Below are 18,225 nucleotides of genomic sequence, written 5' to 3'. Positions count from 1 at the left end.
GAATTATGATTCTGGTAAAAAAATGTCGAATGTGACTGGAATTCTAAATTTGGAGTGAACTACAAGAATGGTCCTTGAATAATAGGGTTATCTCATAAATGGTCCCTGAACTTTAAAAATATCACTAGCAGTCCCTGGACTAAGGGTTAATATAAAAAAACGGTCCTTTTGCACTATTTCGAGACGAAAATGCCCTTTTGAGGGGGTTTGGGCAATTTGGTCTTTTTACACTTTTAATATTTTAAATATGATATTATTTCAGTTACGTACTAAATTTGATATTATTTCAAAATTATCATTCTTCTTCCCTTTTGTCATCTTTCACTTTGTTTCTTTATTTCAATATTAGATGTTTTACAAAATTAAATATTAAATTTCAGTTTTTAAATATCAATAAATTTTTTTAATTATAAAAATTATTAAATAAAAAAATTAATAGCATAATCAATATTTGATAGTGTCTAATATTTAATCAATAAGATATGACAACGCCTTAGTTTTAATCAATATTTAATAGCTTTAATCATAAATAGATCATATAACACGATTTATTCTGAAATAAATATGCATCTAATGTAAGACTAATATAATTTTCGTATATTAATTTGAAAACAATCAAAATTACTAGAAAATTTCAACAAAAATACTCCTATATAAAATTTTTAGTCAACTTCATAATATTCTATCACAAGCAATTATAACAACCGAACAGAGGCTAAATAAAATAGCTCTTATTTTTCCATCATGATTAAGTATTATTTTTTGTACTTCTTCAATTCAGCTGAATATTATATTAAATAACAAAAATTAATATTTTTAATCAATAGTCCATGAATTAATAATTTTAATTAAAAAAATTTATTGATATTTAAAAATCAAAATTTAAAATTTAATTTTATAAATTAAATCTTATATTGAAATAAAGAAACAAAGTGAAGTATGACAAAAGAGTTGAAGAATGATAATTTCGAAATAATATCAGATTTAGTACATAATTGAAATAATATCAAATTTAAAATGTTAAAAGTGTAAAAAGACCAAATTGCCCAAACCCTCCAAAACTCCTCAAAAGGGCATTTTCGTCTCAAAACAGTGCAAAAGGACCGTTTTTTATATTAACCCTTAGTCCAGGAACTGCTGGTGATATTTTTAAAATCCAGGAACCATTTATGAGATAACCCCATAATCCAAAGACTATTTTTGTAGTTCACTCTTAAATTTATTAAATTTAACATGATATACATGTTTGAATTTGTTAATACTATTCAATGAAGAGTTAATTATTCGGCGTTTTGCCAATGATTTTGCATCTCAAATTTTTAAGCTACATACATCATTCATGGTAATTATTCGTGTACTTGTAACCTACTTGTCCAAACTATTGATTGGAGCCATAACTAGGGATGCCAATGTAGCCCGCAATTCGTGGGCTGGCCCAAATAGCCCGCCAAATTTATAGGGTTAGGGCTAAAAATTTCTAGCCCGATAAAATTACAGCCTGATTAGCCCGCACCGGATTAACCCGCAATCCGTTAGGGTCAGACCCGAAAACTCGATAAAATTTCCATCGTTCTATTTGTTTGTCTATAGTTCGACACTTCATTGGTTATTTTATAATATAGATTACTAAAAAAATAACTTTCAATTTTATATATTAAATTTTTATTAGCGTAATAATAGATATATTAATTAGAAACTTCAAATTCATTAAAAATATATTTAAATTTCTAAAACATGCTTTAAAATTTCTTGATGTTTATATTTTATTTTGCATAAATCTCAAATATTAGTATTTGATCATGTTTATGTTTGATTTTAAGCATATATCTCAAATTTATCATAATTAAATATTTTATACTTTATGAATATAATTAATTTGCATCATTATTTATTGGATTGATCGCATGTTAATTTTATCGGCAGTAACCCGATTAGCCCGCTGGGCTAGTCCGAAACCTGAGATTTTAGGGTTAGGGTTGAACTTTCATAACCCGAAAAAATCACAACCCGATTAGCCCGCACCCGATTGACCCGCAACCCGAATAGGGTTGGCCCGAAATCCAATGGGCTGGCCCGATTGACATCCCTAGCCATAACCTTATCAAAGCCGACGTTAATGGATACTTCTGCTTCATCAACGATCGTCGGCATACCTACAATTAGTTGACGGCGGTATAAGGGTTTCTTTGCGAAACTCTTTCTCAAAGAGAAAAGATGGCAGAAGAAATTGACAAATAATCTAAGATAGGAATACAATAGACCTATTTATACTTATAAAACTTATGCAATTGGACTCCTTTTAGCACTACAGAAAAAGAACCGACAAAGAAAACTCATACTAGAGCTTATAGTTACGACACAATACATGACAATTATTTAAATACTAAAAATAAAGATACGATAAGGAAACAATATCCTACATAATTTTCAAGAAAATGTGGACGTTTGCCTTATCGCCTCACTTATCACAAATTCTTACAAGTTTGCATCAAAAGCTACATCTTCAACCGAAAGGTAGGGACAGCCATGAGATGATTAGCCCTTGTAAGAGAAACACCAAACTCCTCATTCATATCAAGATCCTTTGGAGACATATCATTTGGCAGCTGCCAATCAAAGCAATGGACCAACTGCGCCACGATGAGTCGAACATGGATAAGCCCGAGCTGAATCCCGGGGCAGCCTCTCCTCCCCGCACCAAACGGAAGGAGCTGGAAATGATGCCCCCAAACATCAATCTCACTCCCACTAAACCTCTCCGGAGTGAACTTCTCCGGATCACTCCACACACTCGGATCCCGCCCAATCGCGTACGTGTTGATGATTATCCTCGACTCCTTTGGTATGTCGTAGCCATTCACCTTGCTATCTTCCCTCGCATAGTGAGGAATCAACAACGGAGCCACCGGATGCAGCCTGAAGGTCTCCTTCACAACCATGTCGAGATACTCGAGCCGGTCGAGGTCAGCCTCCTCAACCATCCGATCCAATCCCACCACTTGCTCCATCTCCCTCTGTAGCTTCTTCATCACTGTTGGATGCCTCATCAGCTCTGTGAGTATCCACTCCACTGTTGATGATGGCGAGTCCATCGCTCCTAGCAACATATCCTGTTCACATAAATATAAATATAAATATAAATATGTTCACATAAATATAAAAATATAAATATAAATACATCGCGCTAAAAAGTAATTTTAAATGTTACACAATTTTTTATTATATGTTTCCCAAATTTTTGCAAATATAAATATAAATATGTCACGCTAAAAAGCAATTTTAAATTTTATACAATTTTTTATTACATGTTCCACAATTTTTGCAGAGATCTGGTGTATGGTTAGAGATGGTCTTACCAGCATAATGGCCTTGACATGGCGCCGGTCGAATTTGAACTCAGAATCCCCACTCTGCATAATCGACATCATCATATCGACAATGTCCTTCGCCTGGCCAGGGCGGTCCCCTTCTCGGAGATGGTCTTCAATGACTTTCTCGAAGAAACCATCGAAGACCTTCGCGTACGCCTTCATCTTCCGCCTCAGCCCCTGGAGATCTAAAACTCCAAGAAAAGGAAACAAATCAGCCACATTAGGAGCACTAACTAATCTCATCCCTTCCTTAATCAAAGCCTTGAACCCTCTCTCGTCAATGTCCTTCTCCTCATATTTTTTCCCAAACACCAATCTGCAGCTCATGTTCACGCTCACAGACGACACCATCGCGCTGAGATCAACCGGCCCAGGCGCCTCCCTGAGCGACTCGACGAAGAGGGAAATCTCCTCCCTTCTCATAGGCTTAAAGGAGTTGGTTTTGTGTGTGCTGAGAAGCTCGAGAGTGCATAGTTTCCGCATGTTTCGCCAATACGGACCGTAGGCGCCGAACAGGACGTCGCTCTGGTCCCACGTCATGTACTTGGCGGCCTCGGTGGGGGGCCGGCTGGCGAAGACAAGGTCGTGCGTCTTGAGGAAGAGCTCGGCCGCCTCGGGAGATGAGACGACGACGTTTGGGATGGAACCGAATCGCATGTACATGATTGGGCCGTGGGCCTTGGCGATGCGGTGGAGGTCTTGGTGGGGATTTTTGCCGATCAGGTGTAGATGGCCCAGAATAGGGAGGCCCTTTGGGCCCGGGGGGAGCTTCTTCTTTGGTTTCATCAGCGATGAAACCAAAGAAGAGGCTAAAATGGCCAGGAGAGTGAGCCAAAACCAAGTGAGTTCCATTTTTTTTTTGGTTTGCTAAGGTTTGTTGTGTGATTGATGATGGATGGATGATTGTATGTGTTATTTATATTGTTTGTTGTGATGAATAAGCTTCATTAATGTGAGTTTGCCGTTATTGGAAAGAGGAAAATGACGAGTGTAGGCTATGCATTTCAACGTTTTTCAACTACACTCACGAGTTTTTTGTAGTCTTAACAATCTTTCCTAAATTGAAAGATTGACCATCACTTGGGTAAGGAGCTTGTTTACGATATTCTCTTAGTCCAAAATAATTTATTTTTTTTGGACTATGTAAATTTAATAAGAAAATTGATAAAATAAGAGAAAAAAAGAAAAAACGAAGTAAAGTAAGAGAAGTAGAAAGAAAACAAAGTTTAAATAGAAACTTTCTATTTTTAGAAATAACACTATTGAACACTATTTATATTTGGAAATAAATCAATCTTTTCTCTATTTGTAGTATTTTACGGATGTCATTTATCCATTGTCAATTACTCCCTCTATATTTTCAATGAGATAAGAGTCTTATTTGATTATGGCACGAGTTTAAAAAATGAAAAGAAAAAAACGAGTTGAATAAGTTAGTAGAAAATGAGTCTCGCTTATATACTCCATCCGTCTCATTGAAAATGATACACTTTCTTTTTTTGATTTCTCTTAATTAAGATGACACATTACTGAAAATGAAAACACTTTTATTTATTTTCTCTCTTACTTTATTCTCTTCACTTAACATATAAAATAAAATTGCATAAAATTCCATGACATCCAAGAAAGGGGTCATATCTTCCATTCCCCACCAAAAAGTCGATATTCACTATGTGTTTGGTTAATAAATATAGTAGTTGTCTGATTCTGATGTCTGATAGAAATTATTTCGAGCAAAGTAGGAAGTCCACTAAATTTGAATTCTTACTGTGGGACCCACTCAACATATAGAATTTATTTCGAGCAGATTAGAAAGTCCACTATACTTGAATTCTTATTTTGGGAACTACTCAAGAACATCATATTCCAAATTGAAAGAAATTATGCAACACTTCGAAATAACAAATTTTCTCTATTGTCAAAATGCCATTTTTTGACATTTAAACGACAAATGATTAGTTAGATGATTTAATTCAATATAATTTACTTTGTTTTAAAATTGATTACAACGCTGAGATCAAGTACACTAGAAAATAAAACTCCCTCCATCCCAACTAAGTTGAGATAACTTTTAGGCACGAGAATACATAAATTAAGTTGAAAAATAGGAGAAATGAATAAAATAGAAAAGATAAAGAGAAAGTAAAATAGATAGCGGAATAAAATAAGAGTGATTGGATGTTTTGTTTTTTGTTATAAAAGAAAATGACTCATCAACTTAGTTGAGACATCCCAAAGAGGAATACGACTCAACTTAGTTAGGACCGAGGGAGTAGTACTAACTTTGTCCAAAAAATAGACATAATTGTAAATGACATGAATTTTAATATGCAATTGGTAAAATAAGATAGAGAGAGGGGAAATGTAGTGAGAGTAGTGTTAATGGATTGTGAAGTCCATATTTAGAATGATGTATAGAGTTAGTATTAGTTTAAAACTTTCCATTTTTAGAATTAGTCTAATTTCAGTAGACGGCTAAAATTGATCTATTTTTTTTGGACGGGATAATAACATTTTTTGTTTGCACTTTGGTTACAGAACTTTGCATATTGTCAATTATAAAATGATGAAAGCCCGAGCTATTGTGTTTGTTAAATGGTGGCGCGTGAAAAAAGGTGGAGTGGAAGCGGAAACTGGCGCTTGCAAGCCCTCGGCGACCGACAATAAGGCCACGCGCTGGATATACCCTGGGATGTGGCACCAGCTGGTCGGCGAGCCAGAAGAGAACGTTGAGCTCGTCTTCGGGGAGATTGTCGATTGGCTCCTCACCAGATCCAAACCGTCAAGCGGCTGAGATGTGGCTGTAAACGGCGGCGCGTGGTTTTAATTTCAATAATAAGACGGTGATTGTGACTTGTGTTTGAGAATATACACAACTGATTAATGGCTAATTGTATGAGTAATTGAGCAGATTAATTGTAACTACTATATGATATCATTGCAGCAAAAAAAAGCCGATTTCGTCGCCTTGACGGCCTAAACACTCCGACCTGATATCATGCGAGGGAGTTCAATCAGTGTACGCAGTCCATTAAGGGGGAGGCATAACCCACTGGTTGTTAGAAGTTCATCTCCCAAGACCCCATACTTGTGCAACTAGGAGATTAGGGCTTGAATTGAGAGATTTTACACATTGGATTCGGATTTTACACACCGGCGCCTAACCCACTAGCTATCAGAATCCCCTCTAATTAACATTTTTTATTTCAAAAATTGCAATTGACTAAATTATAAGTTTTTGAAAAACTGAGTTTGAATTTTTTTTGTAGTGGAAACGTACTATATTTGCTAACTACAAACCTCTCGTGCTCTCCTCATGCACGAAAGCAATCTCACATTTTTTATTTCAAAAATTGCAATTGACTAAATTTTAAGTTTTTGAAAAAACTGAGCTTGAATATTTTTTTTGTAGTGGAAATGTACTATATTTGACGACTACAAACCTCTCGTGCTCTCCTCATGCACGAAAACAATTGCACATTTCCGCTCCAATTGCGCACAACTATGCACTATTTAAATGTTTGATATTCTTTTCTCTTTTTTTTCCCATTTTCTTTTGTTAGACGTAACTATAGAATCATTTGGGTATAATAATACTGCCAAAAACAAATGTTGTCAATTGGCATCATCGGGAACAGAGCTGCCAATCACAAAATTCTGGAGATGCATATTGTATCTAAGGAAAACCATATCCCTTATCCATTTTTGCTCATCTGCATTCCCTCCCATCGTCAAAAGTGTCTCTGCCAAGCTTCTCCTGAGCTGATACCTGGCTCAGCAATCGAATCACCCGCCTCTGCAACTCCGGGCATTCCCCACCATATCTCGACCACCAAATAGCTACAACAAAACACCGGTTTAGTAGAAAGAATGACATGTATATGACTACTATAACACTATAACATGAGAGAGTGATAATTCACCGGGAGAAAGATTCGATCTTTGTTCTTCAGGAACTCCGGCAGCCATGCCACCTCCGCCGGTTTTGTACAGCAGCCGAGCGAACAAGGAAGCAGGACATGCCGGTGACAACTTGAGAATCGACATACGCGTCGCTCGTGTAGAAAAGGTAGTAGCCCGCGGAGTGGATAGGGCTGTAGAGGCACTTATTCCAAACATCGTCGATTGCATCCCAAAATGGCATGTATTCAGTTTTCTTCTTGAGCCCCTCCTTGATGGTCTCCTTCGCCTGATCAATGGTGGACCCTTCCACTGTTGTCCATCCATTCTATCAGGCGCACCATTCAGAATAGTCGTGGCCCCTCTCCAGAACGAACGATCCGCCAGCAGCTCACTCGCTTTTCTTCCCACCACGGTTGACATCAAGTTCGAGCTTTGAGAATGAGAGGAGGAGAACATTTTCTTCTAACCTCCCTTCTTTATCACGATATTCTCGACCATCAGGAATGGCCTCGAAGAATCAACCAGGCCGCTCCCATTTGTCTGGTCTTGCACATACTTTAGAGCAATCGGGTGGTTGTGGACAAAGCTTGAGATGATCTTCGCCTTCTCCAGCGTCTAGTGGATGACATCCATCGTTGCCAGATTCTCCAAAATAAGCTCAATGCAGCACGAAGCACTCACTGTCCAAAAGATTGGCCGATATCTCTCCATGAGCTGCCTACCGGCCTCCATCATGAAGGCCGAGCTCGAGTATGTGACTATTTGAACAACGTTATGAAGTCCAACCTCCGCCAGAACCCTCGCTAAGAACGTCTGCATAGCCTCCATGTTTCCAACACAATCAGTTATGTCAGATGAGGAAAGATACACAGTACCTTTGGGGGAGTCCACCAAAACATTTACAAAGGTTTGGTCATTGGCATACGTCCATCCATCGAGCAAGATGCTACAACCAGTGACTGCCCACGATCTTTTGATCTCATCCACACGTTTCATCACATCCCTGAATATCCACCCATTTAACTCGGAGCTTGACACTGAATCCCCCTTCGAGAGAAAAGGGAGATCATGCTCTTAAAGCTTGTTGAACTGCCTGCACCAAAATCCAGCCCGTTCTCGTAAAAGAATCTGCCTATGTGCAGTTTGAATTCTTTGTTCAGAGAATCAGCACTGGCAGTGGAGGGAGAGAGGTAAGACGTAGACGTTGACTCCACCGCGATGTTTTGCGACAACGCACTCCTATACTGCCTCTCGTCAATAGGTCCCTGTCTCAAAGTAAGCGCTCTTCTATCCATCTCACTTGATGTTATATAATCAAGATGAACTTGATGTGCACTGTTGTGCAGCATTTATGAGATATATTTCATAGCAAGAGTAATTAAGAGTATATTTATATAAAGAAACATCAGAAAACATAACATTACTATATATCAACAACACAATGAAGCTCAAAAAATATAAATCTTGAATTCCCCTAGATGAAGAACTGGATATCAATTTAAGCTACAACTCTAAACAATCTAGCAAAATTTTAGTATCATTCACCCTTCTCAAGTTCTAAAATAACCGACTTTGAATCGAAACCCCAGTCAAAAAACACAAGGAATAAAAACATCTAAAAGTGATAGTAATTTTAAAAATAAATAAATAAATAAATAAAATAATGCTCCATTTTGCACAAGAAGAGAGAAAAGAAAAACTTAGAAAAACTTGTCAAAACCCCATGAATCAAACGTAGGAACGAAGAATTTAGCCAGAAAATGTAAGAAACAGAAGGGCAGCCCTTTGCTTTGCATGAAGTTCTTGGTTTTGGTTGCAACACAATGAATGAGGAAATGGAGGGGAAATAATGTTAGAGAAGAAATCGAAAGAGGAAGAAGGGGTGGGAATCGTGCGCTGCTCTAGTCCTACAACAATGGCGTATCGCTCACACTCCCAGAGCATGTACCTTGTGTCGTTTGATTTTTTATTTTCTGTATTTTCTATTTTGGGATATTAGTGCAATAAATGGATTAGTATTAAGTATTAACCATTAGATTGAGTCGAGGTGAGTTGAATTTGACTTAGGCGAGGTTGAGTTTGAATCGGATCATTAAATAGAGTAAACGATTCGATCCGAGTCGGGCTGAGTTGAGTTTGACTTGAGCGAGGCTGGGTTTGAATCGGACCATTAAATAGAGTAAATGATTTGATTCGAGTCGTGCTGAGTTGAGCTTGACTTAAGCGAGGTTGAGTTTGAGTAATGATTCGAGTTGAGTTTAACTCATGCGAGGTTGAGTTATGATTTGAGTTGAATTTAACTTGTGCGAGGTTGAGTTATGATTCGAGTTGAGCTGAGTGGAGTTTAACTCATGCGAGGTTGAGTTTGAATCGTGCTGTTAAACAGTGTAAATGATTCGAGTTAAGCTGAGTTGAGTTAAAATAGTGCGAGTTTGTGCGCGTGTTTTTTATAGAGTCAACTCGGCTTATTTAGTCGCCAATAATTAATGCGGGCCAATGCATAGGTGAAAAAGATTCGAATACAAATGCGTCGAGTCGGACTTGAGTTGTAATCAACTAGTTTTATCATGTGACTCACAAAATTTGGCTAGATCTAGAAATTATAAAATCCTAGGTATAATCGTGAAATGATTCGTGTATGCATTTTATATAAACATGAAATCAAAATAGACGATAAAGTAATCGAAAGACCTGAAAATAAAGGTATGGTTTAAAAAAATTCCCTAAACAAGGTCTGCAAGGTGAAAAACTTGTTGCTTCGATCTTCAATCCATTAAAAGTGAATTTACTCCAGCAAATTTAAAACAATCTTATATAAAAACAGTGTTTTATTTAAAATACGAAATCACAAAAAAATAAAAAAAAATACAAATCTTTCACAACTCATTTTACCACATAGAAACGCCATCAAAATCAGAAAGACTCAAAACTCCATGAATAAACAATAGGTCCACAATAAATTGAAGAAAAACTACTCAAAACTGCATGAATCAAATGTAAAAAGGAAACATCAAGCAACAAAAAGGTTAGAAACAGAAACGCTCACCACTTTTTCACCCTTTACTTTACGTGCAGTTCTTCTTGGTTTTGGTTTCAATGAAATGAGTGAGGAAATTGGGTTTGAGAAATTTATAGAGTGAGAAAAATAGCGTTTCACTTTCACACATACAAAGTTTCAAGCTAATCTTCTTTCTGCTTTTGATTTTCTGTGTTTTGTGGTGAAGGGCGGTATGCGTTTTATAAATTGTTTAAATGATTCGCGTCAGCTTGAGTCAGAATCGTGCGAGTTTGGGTTGAATCGTTGTGAGTTAGTGCGAGTTTTTTGGTGTACCAACTCAATTTAATTAATGCATGGAGCAAGTCCAGATAATTATATTTGATGAATTGATGAGATGTTATATTTTTAACATAAATATTCACTAAATTAAGGGTATAATAAATCAAAACAAAATCTCTAAAACAAGCTTCTTTAATAGATGTAGATTTTATAATTTTATACTATCGTCCACTCTTATAATATACGCACCTGATTTTGATACCCATAGTGCTAACAAGTAGTAACATAGTATTATCCATAAAACGCAATATTTTTTGAGTGAAACGCAAAAGTTTGGCTGACTGCATTTCCCCCCTTTTTATTCTTTTCTTTTTTATTTATGTAGACACATAGTTATCTAATTTCATCATTTTTATTTTACATTTATAATACTAATAAAATTAATATAAAACTCATTTTTCTGTTTCATAATTGTTTATTATTCAATCATTAATTCTAGTGTTTATTTTACTTAGTTAATACTTTTTACATAAATGGTGATTTTAGTAATTTAAATAGAGCGTAATTAGAGCAAAAATGTGCAATTATTTTCATGCATGATAATTTTAGTTAGTAAATGTGTTCAAAAGAATAAAAAAATGTTCAAACAAATGAATGTAAAAATAAAAGTAAAGAAAAAAAGTCCAAATCCGTAAATGTCAGTACTTGTATACAAATCGAGTACGAATATAATAATTACCGAAAGGTTTTGTATTTGGGTAGCATTTTCAAATTGAGTAGACTTCTTTTTTGGAATTTCGGGTGAAGGACAGTGTAGTGTATTAAATTTTGTAAATGATTCGAGTCGAGATGAACTGAGTCATAATTGTATGAGTTTTTACCAATCTGTTTCTGCTTTTGATATTTTGTGTTCTAGGTGAAGGGTGGTATGTGTGTTATAACTTGTTGAAATGATCCGCGTCAACTTGAGTTGAGTATGAATCGTGCGAGTTCGAGTTAAATCATTGTGAGTTCGTGCGAGTTATTTGGCATGTCAATTCAACTTATTACACTCATTGATTCTAGTAAGAGCCAATAATAATAACGCGCGTAAGGGACTTGTAAAATCCGACTCAATTTGTATACAAGTTCATACTTCAGAGCATGAATCAATCTGTTTCTTGTGTTGTTTGATTTTTTATGTTATGTATTTTCTATTTTGGGATATGGGTGATGGAGAGTAATAGTGCAATATGTGGAGTAGTATTAATGATTCGATTCGAGTTGAGCTGAGTTGAGTTTGACTTAAGCGAGGTTGAGTTTGAATCGGACCATTAAATAGAGTAAATGATTTGATTCGAGTCGTGTTGAGTTAAGTTTGACCTAAGCGAGGTTGAGTTTGAATCGGACCATTAAATAGAGTAAATGATTTGATTCGAGTCGTGTTGAGTTAAGTTTGACTTAAGCGAGGTTGAGTTCGAGTAAATGATTCGAGTTGAGCTGAGTTGAGTTAAAATAGTGCAAGTTTGTGCGCGTGTTTTTGATAGAGTCAACTCAACTTATTTAGTCGCAAATACTTAATGCGGGCCAATGCATAGGTGAAAAAGATACGAATACAAACCCGTCGAGTCGGATTTGAGTTTTAATCAACGAGTTTTTTCATGTGACTCACAAAATTCGGCTAGATCCAGAAATTATGAAATCCTAGATATAATCGTGAAATGATTCGTGCATACATTTCATATAAACATGAAATCAAAATAGACGATTAAGTAATCGGAAGACCTGAAAAATAAAGGCATCGTTTCAAAAAAATTCCCAAACAAGATACTATCTTTATCTGCAAGACGGAAAACTTGTTGCTTTGGTCTTCAATCCACTAAAAATGAATTTATGAAAATTTTGAAAAATCTAATTCAGCACAAAAAATGAATACTCAAGCAAATTTATAACAATCTTATATAAAAACAGTGTTTTATTTAAGATACGAAATCACAAACAGATATAGAAAAAAAAAATACAAATCTTTCACAACTCATTTTACCACAAAGAAACGCCGTCAAAATCCGAAAGACTCAAAACTCCATGAATAAAAAATAGGTCCACAATAAATTGAAGAAAAACAACTCACAACTGCATGAATCAAATGTAAAAAGAAAGCATCAACCAAAAAAAAGTTAGAAAAAGAAATGCTCACCACTTTTTCACCCTTTACTTTGCCTATACTAGTTCCTCTTGGGTTTTGGTTTCAATGAAAGGAGTGAGGAAATTGGATTTGAGAAATTTATAGAGTGAGAAAAATAGTGTTTCGCTTTAACACATTCAAAGTTTCAAGCTAATCTTCCAATCTGTGTTTGCTTTTGATTTTCTGTGTTCTGTGGTGAAGGGTGGTATGCGAGTTATAAATTGTTTAAATGATTCGCGTCAACTTGAGTTGAGTCAGAATCGTGCGAGTTTGGGTTGAATCGTTGCGAGTTAGTGCGAGTTTTTTGGTGTACCAACTCAATTTAATTAATGCATCGAAGCAAGTCCAAATAATTATTTTTGATGAATTGATGAGATGTTGTATTTTTAACATAAATATACACTAAATTAGGGATATAATAATCTAAATAAGTCTCCAAAACATGCTTTTTTAATAGATGTAGATTTTATAATTTTATACTTTCGTCCACTCCTATAATATATGCACCTGATTTTGATACCCATAGTGCTAACAAGTAGTAACATAGTATTATCCATAAGACATGCTCCCTCCGTCCCACTTTAGGAGTCCCGGTTGAGTTCGGTACGGATTTTAAGAAATGTAAAGAAAAGTTGGTGAGAAAAGATAGTGGAATGTGGGTCATACTTTTTCATATTAGTTTTATAATAAAATGTGAGTGGAAAAAAGTTAGTGGAATGTATGGCCTAATACCATTTATGAAATATTCCAACAGGGACTCCTAAAGTGGGACACCCAAAAATGGTAAATCGGGACTCCTAAAGTCGGACGAAGGGAGTAATATTTTTTGAGTGAAACGCAAAAGTTTGGCTGACTGCATTTCCCCCCCTTTTTATTCTTTTCTTTTTGAATTATACACATAGTTGTCTAATTTCATCATTTTTATTTTACATTTATAATACTAATAAAAATAATATAAAACTCATTTTTCTATTTCATAATTGTTTTTTATAGAATCTTTAGTGTTTATTTTACTTAGTTAATCATTTTTACATAATTGGTGAGTTTTAGTAGTATATTTAACTAGAGCGAAAATGTGCAATTATTTTCGTGCATAGTTACTACTGCTACTATCTTATAATTAAATCTTATAAGTAGTTTTTTTAAGTGTTCAAATCTGTAAATGCCCGCGCTTGTATACAAATTGTGCGAATGGAATAATTAACAAAAGTTTTGTCTTGTGGTATTCACTTTTTCATATTTTCAAATTGAGTTTACCTCTATTTTGGTATTTCGGGCGAATGACAGTGTAGTGTATTAAATTGTATAAATGGTTCGAGTCGCGTTGAGTTGATTCATAATTATGTGAATATTTTTGGTATATCAATGTCAGTGAAAAAAGATTCGAATCGGTTTTTATATGATTCATGACTCATAATCGACAAGTTCGAGTGAGTTTTAATTTGGCGACGTTGAAAGGAGAGGTAACGTGATGTTATATGGAGAGAGAGTTTTATAGCTATTAATTTTTTGAGTCTTCTATAAAGGATGGTATGTGTGTTATAATTTGTTGAAATGATCCGTGTTAACTTGTGTTGAATCAGAATCGTGCGAGTTATGAGTTGAATCGTTGCGAGTTCGTGCGAGTTATTTGGTGTGTTGACTGTTAACTAAAGTTATTTTACACTCATTGATACTAGTATAGCCAATAATTAATGCGCTGAAGAGGCTTGCAAAATCCCACTCAATTTATCTCGGTAAAAATATTCAATCGAGTTGAATCTGAGTCATAACTCATGAGTTCAAATGATTGGGTGAAGGTTTTGTTGATGATTTTGAAATCATAAATTTTTTTATTTTGATGAATGGGAAAATTTTGATGGATAAATTGCATACAAGGTGTGCAAGTTACTTCAGATATTATTCAGATTTCAGAGACTGCTGATTCACACTCATTAATACTAGTTACATTTATAAAATCTAATAAAAATAATATAAAACTCATTACCTTTTTTCATGACTCGAGTTTTTTGTCATACAATCTTTATTATTTATTTTGTTTAGTTAATCGTTTTTATGTAATTGGTGATTTTAGTAACTAAGACGTAGTCTAACTTCTTCTTTTCTTCCTTTTTTATAACTTATTCATTTTTTTTCAACATTTTGCACATGGTTGTTCAACTTTAGCATTTTTATTCTACATTTTTATATACTCCTAAATACTTATAAAACACATTATTATTCTTTTTCATAATTATTTTTTTTATAATCTTTAATACTAGTGTTTATTTTACTTAGTTAATCATTTTTGCATAATTGGTGATTTTATTATTTAATTAGAGCGCAATTAGAGCGAAAATGTGGGAAAAAAAAAATTTCATGATAAGTATAGTTATTATACTACTAGTAGTAATTTTTTAGTGTTCAAATAAAAAAAAATATTCAAACAAATGCACGGAAAAAGAAAAGTAAAGAAATCATCCAAATCCGTAAATGTCAGCACTTGTTTTAACTTTTGCACATTTCAAATTGAGTTGACTTCTGTTGCAGAATATCGGGTGAGGTGTAGTGTGTTAAAAATGGAAAATTGGAATTTGCAGATTTGGGGAAAACGAAAGAAATCGCTAAAGAGAGGGAAAACGATGAAAGGAACATAAGGAGAAAAAACGATTAAGGAAAGAAGAAAAAAAGCGCATATTCATTATTGACTATATTGTGGCAAAGTGTTAACTACAACTTACAATAATATGCCCTATATATTGGCTGGATTAATCCTAAACTAACTAATTAAAAGCTACTAATTACATTTTTGTAATTCTATTTCAACATAGTGTATTTAATTGCGTGAATGCTTCGAGTCGAGATGAGTTGGGTCGTAATTGTGTGAATTATTTCGGTGTGTTAGCTTCAGTAGAAAAAGATTCGAGTCAGTTTTAATTCGCGCCATGACTCATAATCGATAAGTTCGAGTGAATTTTAATTTGACGACGGGGGTTGATAAGTGATGTCCCTCTCGTTTTCTATTTGGGCTTTCATCAATTAGCATGGGACGTGAATTAATAGTAGTATGGGCCGGCTATAATTCAGTTGTCGCCTGCTTTCATTAATTAGTGGTTTGGCTTGATTATTAATTAAATCTTCGATTTTATTTACGGCCTTAATTGATCAATCTCCTTGTTAATTAATCCAAATTTTCAAATTTATATATTTAACTAATTCATAATTGTTTAAAACTAAGTTGATTTGATTTTGAGTTTAACTGGATTGAGTTAAGTCAAGTTTTGGCGTTTAATTTAGACCCATGCACAAAAACAATTGCATATTTTCGCTCCAATTGCGTTCGATTGTGCACTATTTAATGATGTGATAATTTCTTCTCTTTTAGGTGAAGTTTTTAAGTGAAGTGAATGTTTTTTTTTTTCATTTTCTTTCTCAAAATGCAATGATGTAGAATCATTTTAAATTTTAATATGCAACTTAACATTTTTCGTTACCGAGGATGTGTGTGAACTCAATCTCCAAAACTTGAAATGATTAGTTCACTGTACAAACACGTGACACAAAAGATGATGGAATAATGAGATGAAAAGGCTTGTAAATGATGTGTGACCTAATCTTTTTTCTCCTCCAACTATTGAAAGAGCTTCTGGTTGATTTCTATACAAGTCCGGTGAAAAGAAAACTAGACCAGATAATTATATTCAGGTAAAATGATGATTGGTTCACTATACAAACATGTGTGCAAATTCAATCTCCAAAACTTAAAATGATTGGTTCACTATACAAACATGTCTATCTCTTAGTCTGACGTATCAAATTAAGCAACAACAAAAATTAATGAATTATCAGTATAAACTAACAAATTTGAATGGTATTTGGCTGGTCGATATTCACTTAAAAAGAAAGACTTTGCACAATTCCTAATACATACATTAATTATATTCACATAAATTCAACTCATGTAGACAATGATTTTATCTCACTACGTTTATGAAAAAAATTAGAAAAAAAAATATATGTTCGTTCCACACAAAAGAATAGAATATCACTTTATTAATATATAGTGCATAATCAAGCGGAATAGTGCAAATTGATTTGCGCAAGAGTCAAAATTTATCATATAAAATTGACATAAATCAATCCAGTTCGACTCAAAATCAATTCAATTTAATTTAAATTATTTGTACAATTACTAAATTAGATTTAATTTATACAGTATAATTTAAACTATTTTACAGAGAAAAGAGATAATATATAAAAGATTTATGAAAAAATCACAGCAGATGTTGAGCTTGATTTAAAAATATTTATGCAATATAATACTAACACTTATTTTTTACTTAAATTAATGTAGATATATTATTTGAAAAGATAATATTCCTAAATTATTATTGCAGAAGGATTAGTAAGTATAACATTAATTTGTTTTAAAATTAATATTTATAAATCAATTTTATTGTAAAATACCTAAAAAGTTTATTGTACATACAATTTATGTAAATTCACTTATAATTAAAATAATACTTGATAAATATGATATTATCTCATAAATATTTCATCCAATCATAGTGATTTTTCCTATTATAGCACAGTTATGACATTAATTTGTAAAACATAATAGGTAAAATAAATTAGGGATATATATAGGCGGAATAAAATGTTGTTTTATGGAGTACTACACTATTCTCAATTCTTAGAGCATCTCCAACGCCGGACGTCCCGGCGGGCATCGGACCGGCGTGCCCGACGTCCGTCGGGGACGTCCGCCATAAGGCGCGGCGGGGACGGACACGGACGTCCGTAGCGGACAAGGAGATCCACGGCGTTCACGGGACGTCCGTCGCGACGACGGGCGGACGTCCGCCATTGTGGCATGCCGACGGACGTTCGATGCGATTTTTAATTTTTTTTTAAAACTCTATATATACGGCTCGTTGAATTTCATTTCATTCGCACCACTTATCTTAACAAGTTTCTCTCTCTCTCTACGTTTCTTTTATTTATTATGGCAAGTGGTAGTGGTAGTGGTAGTGGTGCGGGTGGTAGCGGTGCTGGTGACTGGCGCTAGATCGTTAGGGATGAGCTGCGGGCCATTACGTCTACGGAGATAAATCGGGTGTTACAAGCGGCCATGCAGCAGCAGCAACAGCCGGTGGTACCTCGACCCATCCGTCGTCGAGCTATAGTACCTCGGGACCACATCGTTGCACACCATCAGTTGTACGCGACTACTTCGCTCCGGAGCCGCGGTTTGGGGACAACTTATTCCGTCGACGTTTTAGGATGAGTCGTCCACTGTTTCTTCGTATCTTTGGCGCTTTAGAGCGTCGATACAAATATTTCAGGATGAGAGAGGATGCGGTTGGTAAACCCGGCCACACGCCCATTCAGAAGTGCACTGCCGCAATCAGGCAGCTGGCATACAGAGGTGCGGCCGACATGTTCGACGAGTACCTCCACATCGGCGAGTCGACTGCCCGTGAATGTCTAGAGTTTTTTTTGTCAAGGCGTTAGGGGGATATTCAGGGAGA

At 34.9% G+C, this 18,225-nt stretch overlaps 1 protein-coding gene and 2 pseudogenes across 1 annotated transcript; 1 reads left to right on the top strand and 2 right to left on the bottom strand.

Moving 5' to 3' along the window:
- Positions 1-2,251: 2,251 nt before the first annotated feature.
- LOC125216194 (cytochrome P450 71AU50-like) lies at positions 2,252-4,223 on the bottom strand. Its single transcript, XM_048117851.2, has 2 exons — positions 3,357-4,223; positions 2,252-3,110 (listed from the first exon to the last, which is right to left on the bottom strand). Exons 1-2 carry the CDS (start codon positions 4,221-4,223, stop codon positions 2,496-2,498), a joined length of 1,482 nt encoding a protein of 493 aa, XP_047973808.1. The 3' UTR covers positions 2,252-2,495.
- A 2,857-nt stretch (positions 4,224-7,080) lies between these two features.
- LOC125209339 (uncharacterized) lies at positions 7,081-8,731 on the bottom strand (annotated as a pseudogene).
- An 8,968-nt stretch (positions 8,732-17,699) lies between these two features.
- Positions 17,700-18,208, top strand: LOC148930251 (uncharacterized; annotated as a pseudogene).
- The last annotated feature ends 17 nt before the right edge of the window (positions 18,209-18,225 follow it).

This window comes from Salvia hispanica, chromosome 3 (assembly GCF_029641045.1).
Source record: "Salvia hispanica isolate PSC_SH4W2 chromosome 3, Shi_PSC_v1, whole genome shotgun sequence".
Lineage (NCBI taxonomy): Eukaryota > Viridiplantae > Streptophyta > Magnoliopsida > Lamiales > Lamiaceae > Salvia > Salvia hispanica.
Note: the sequence above shows the minus strand (reverse complement) of the source record. Positions and strands in the feature narration are given on the sequence as shown.

Bases quoted from the DNA above. Each gene is read 5' to 3' on its own strand.
- LOC125216194 (XM_048117851.2), bottom strand. From the start codon at position 4,223: ATGGAACTCACTTGGTTTTGGCTCACTCTCCTGGCCATTTTAGCCTCT. The intron at 3,111-3,356 runs GTAAGACCATCT...TTATGTGAACAG, and splicing joins ATGTCAAGGCCATTATGCTG to GATATGTTGCTAGGAGCGAT.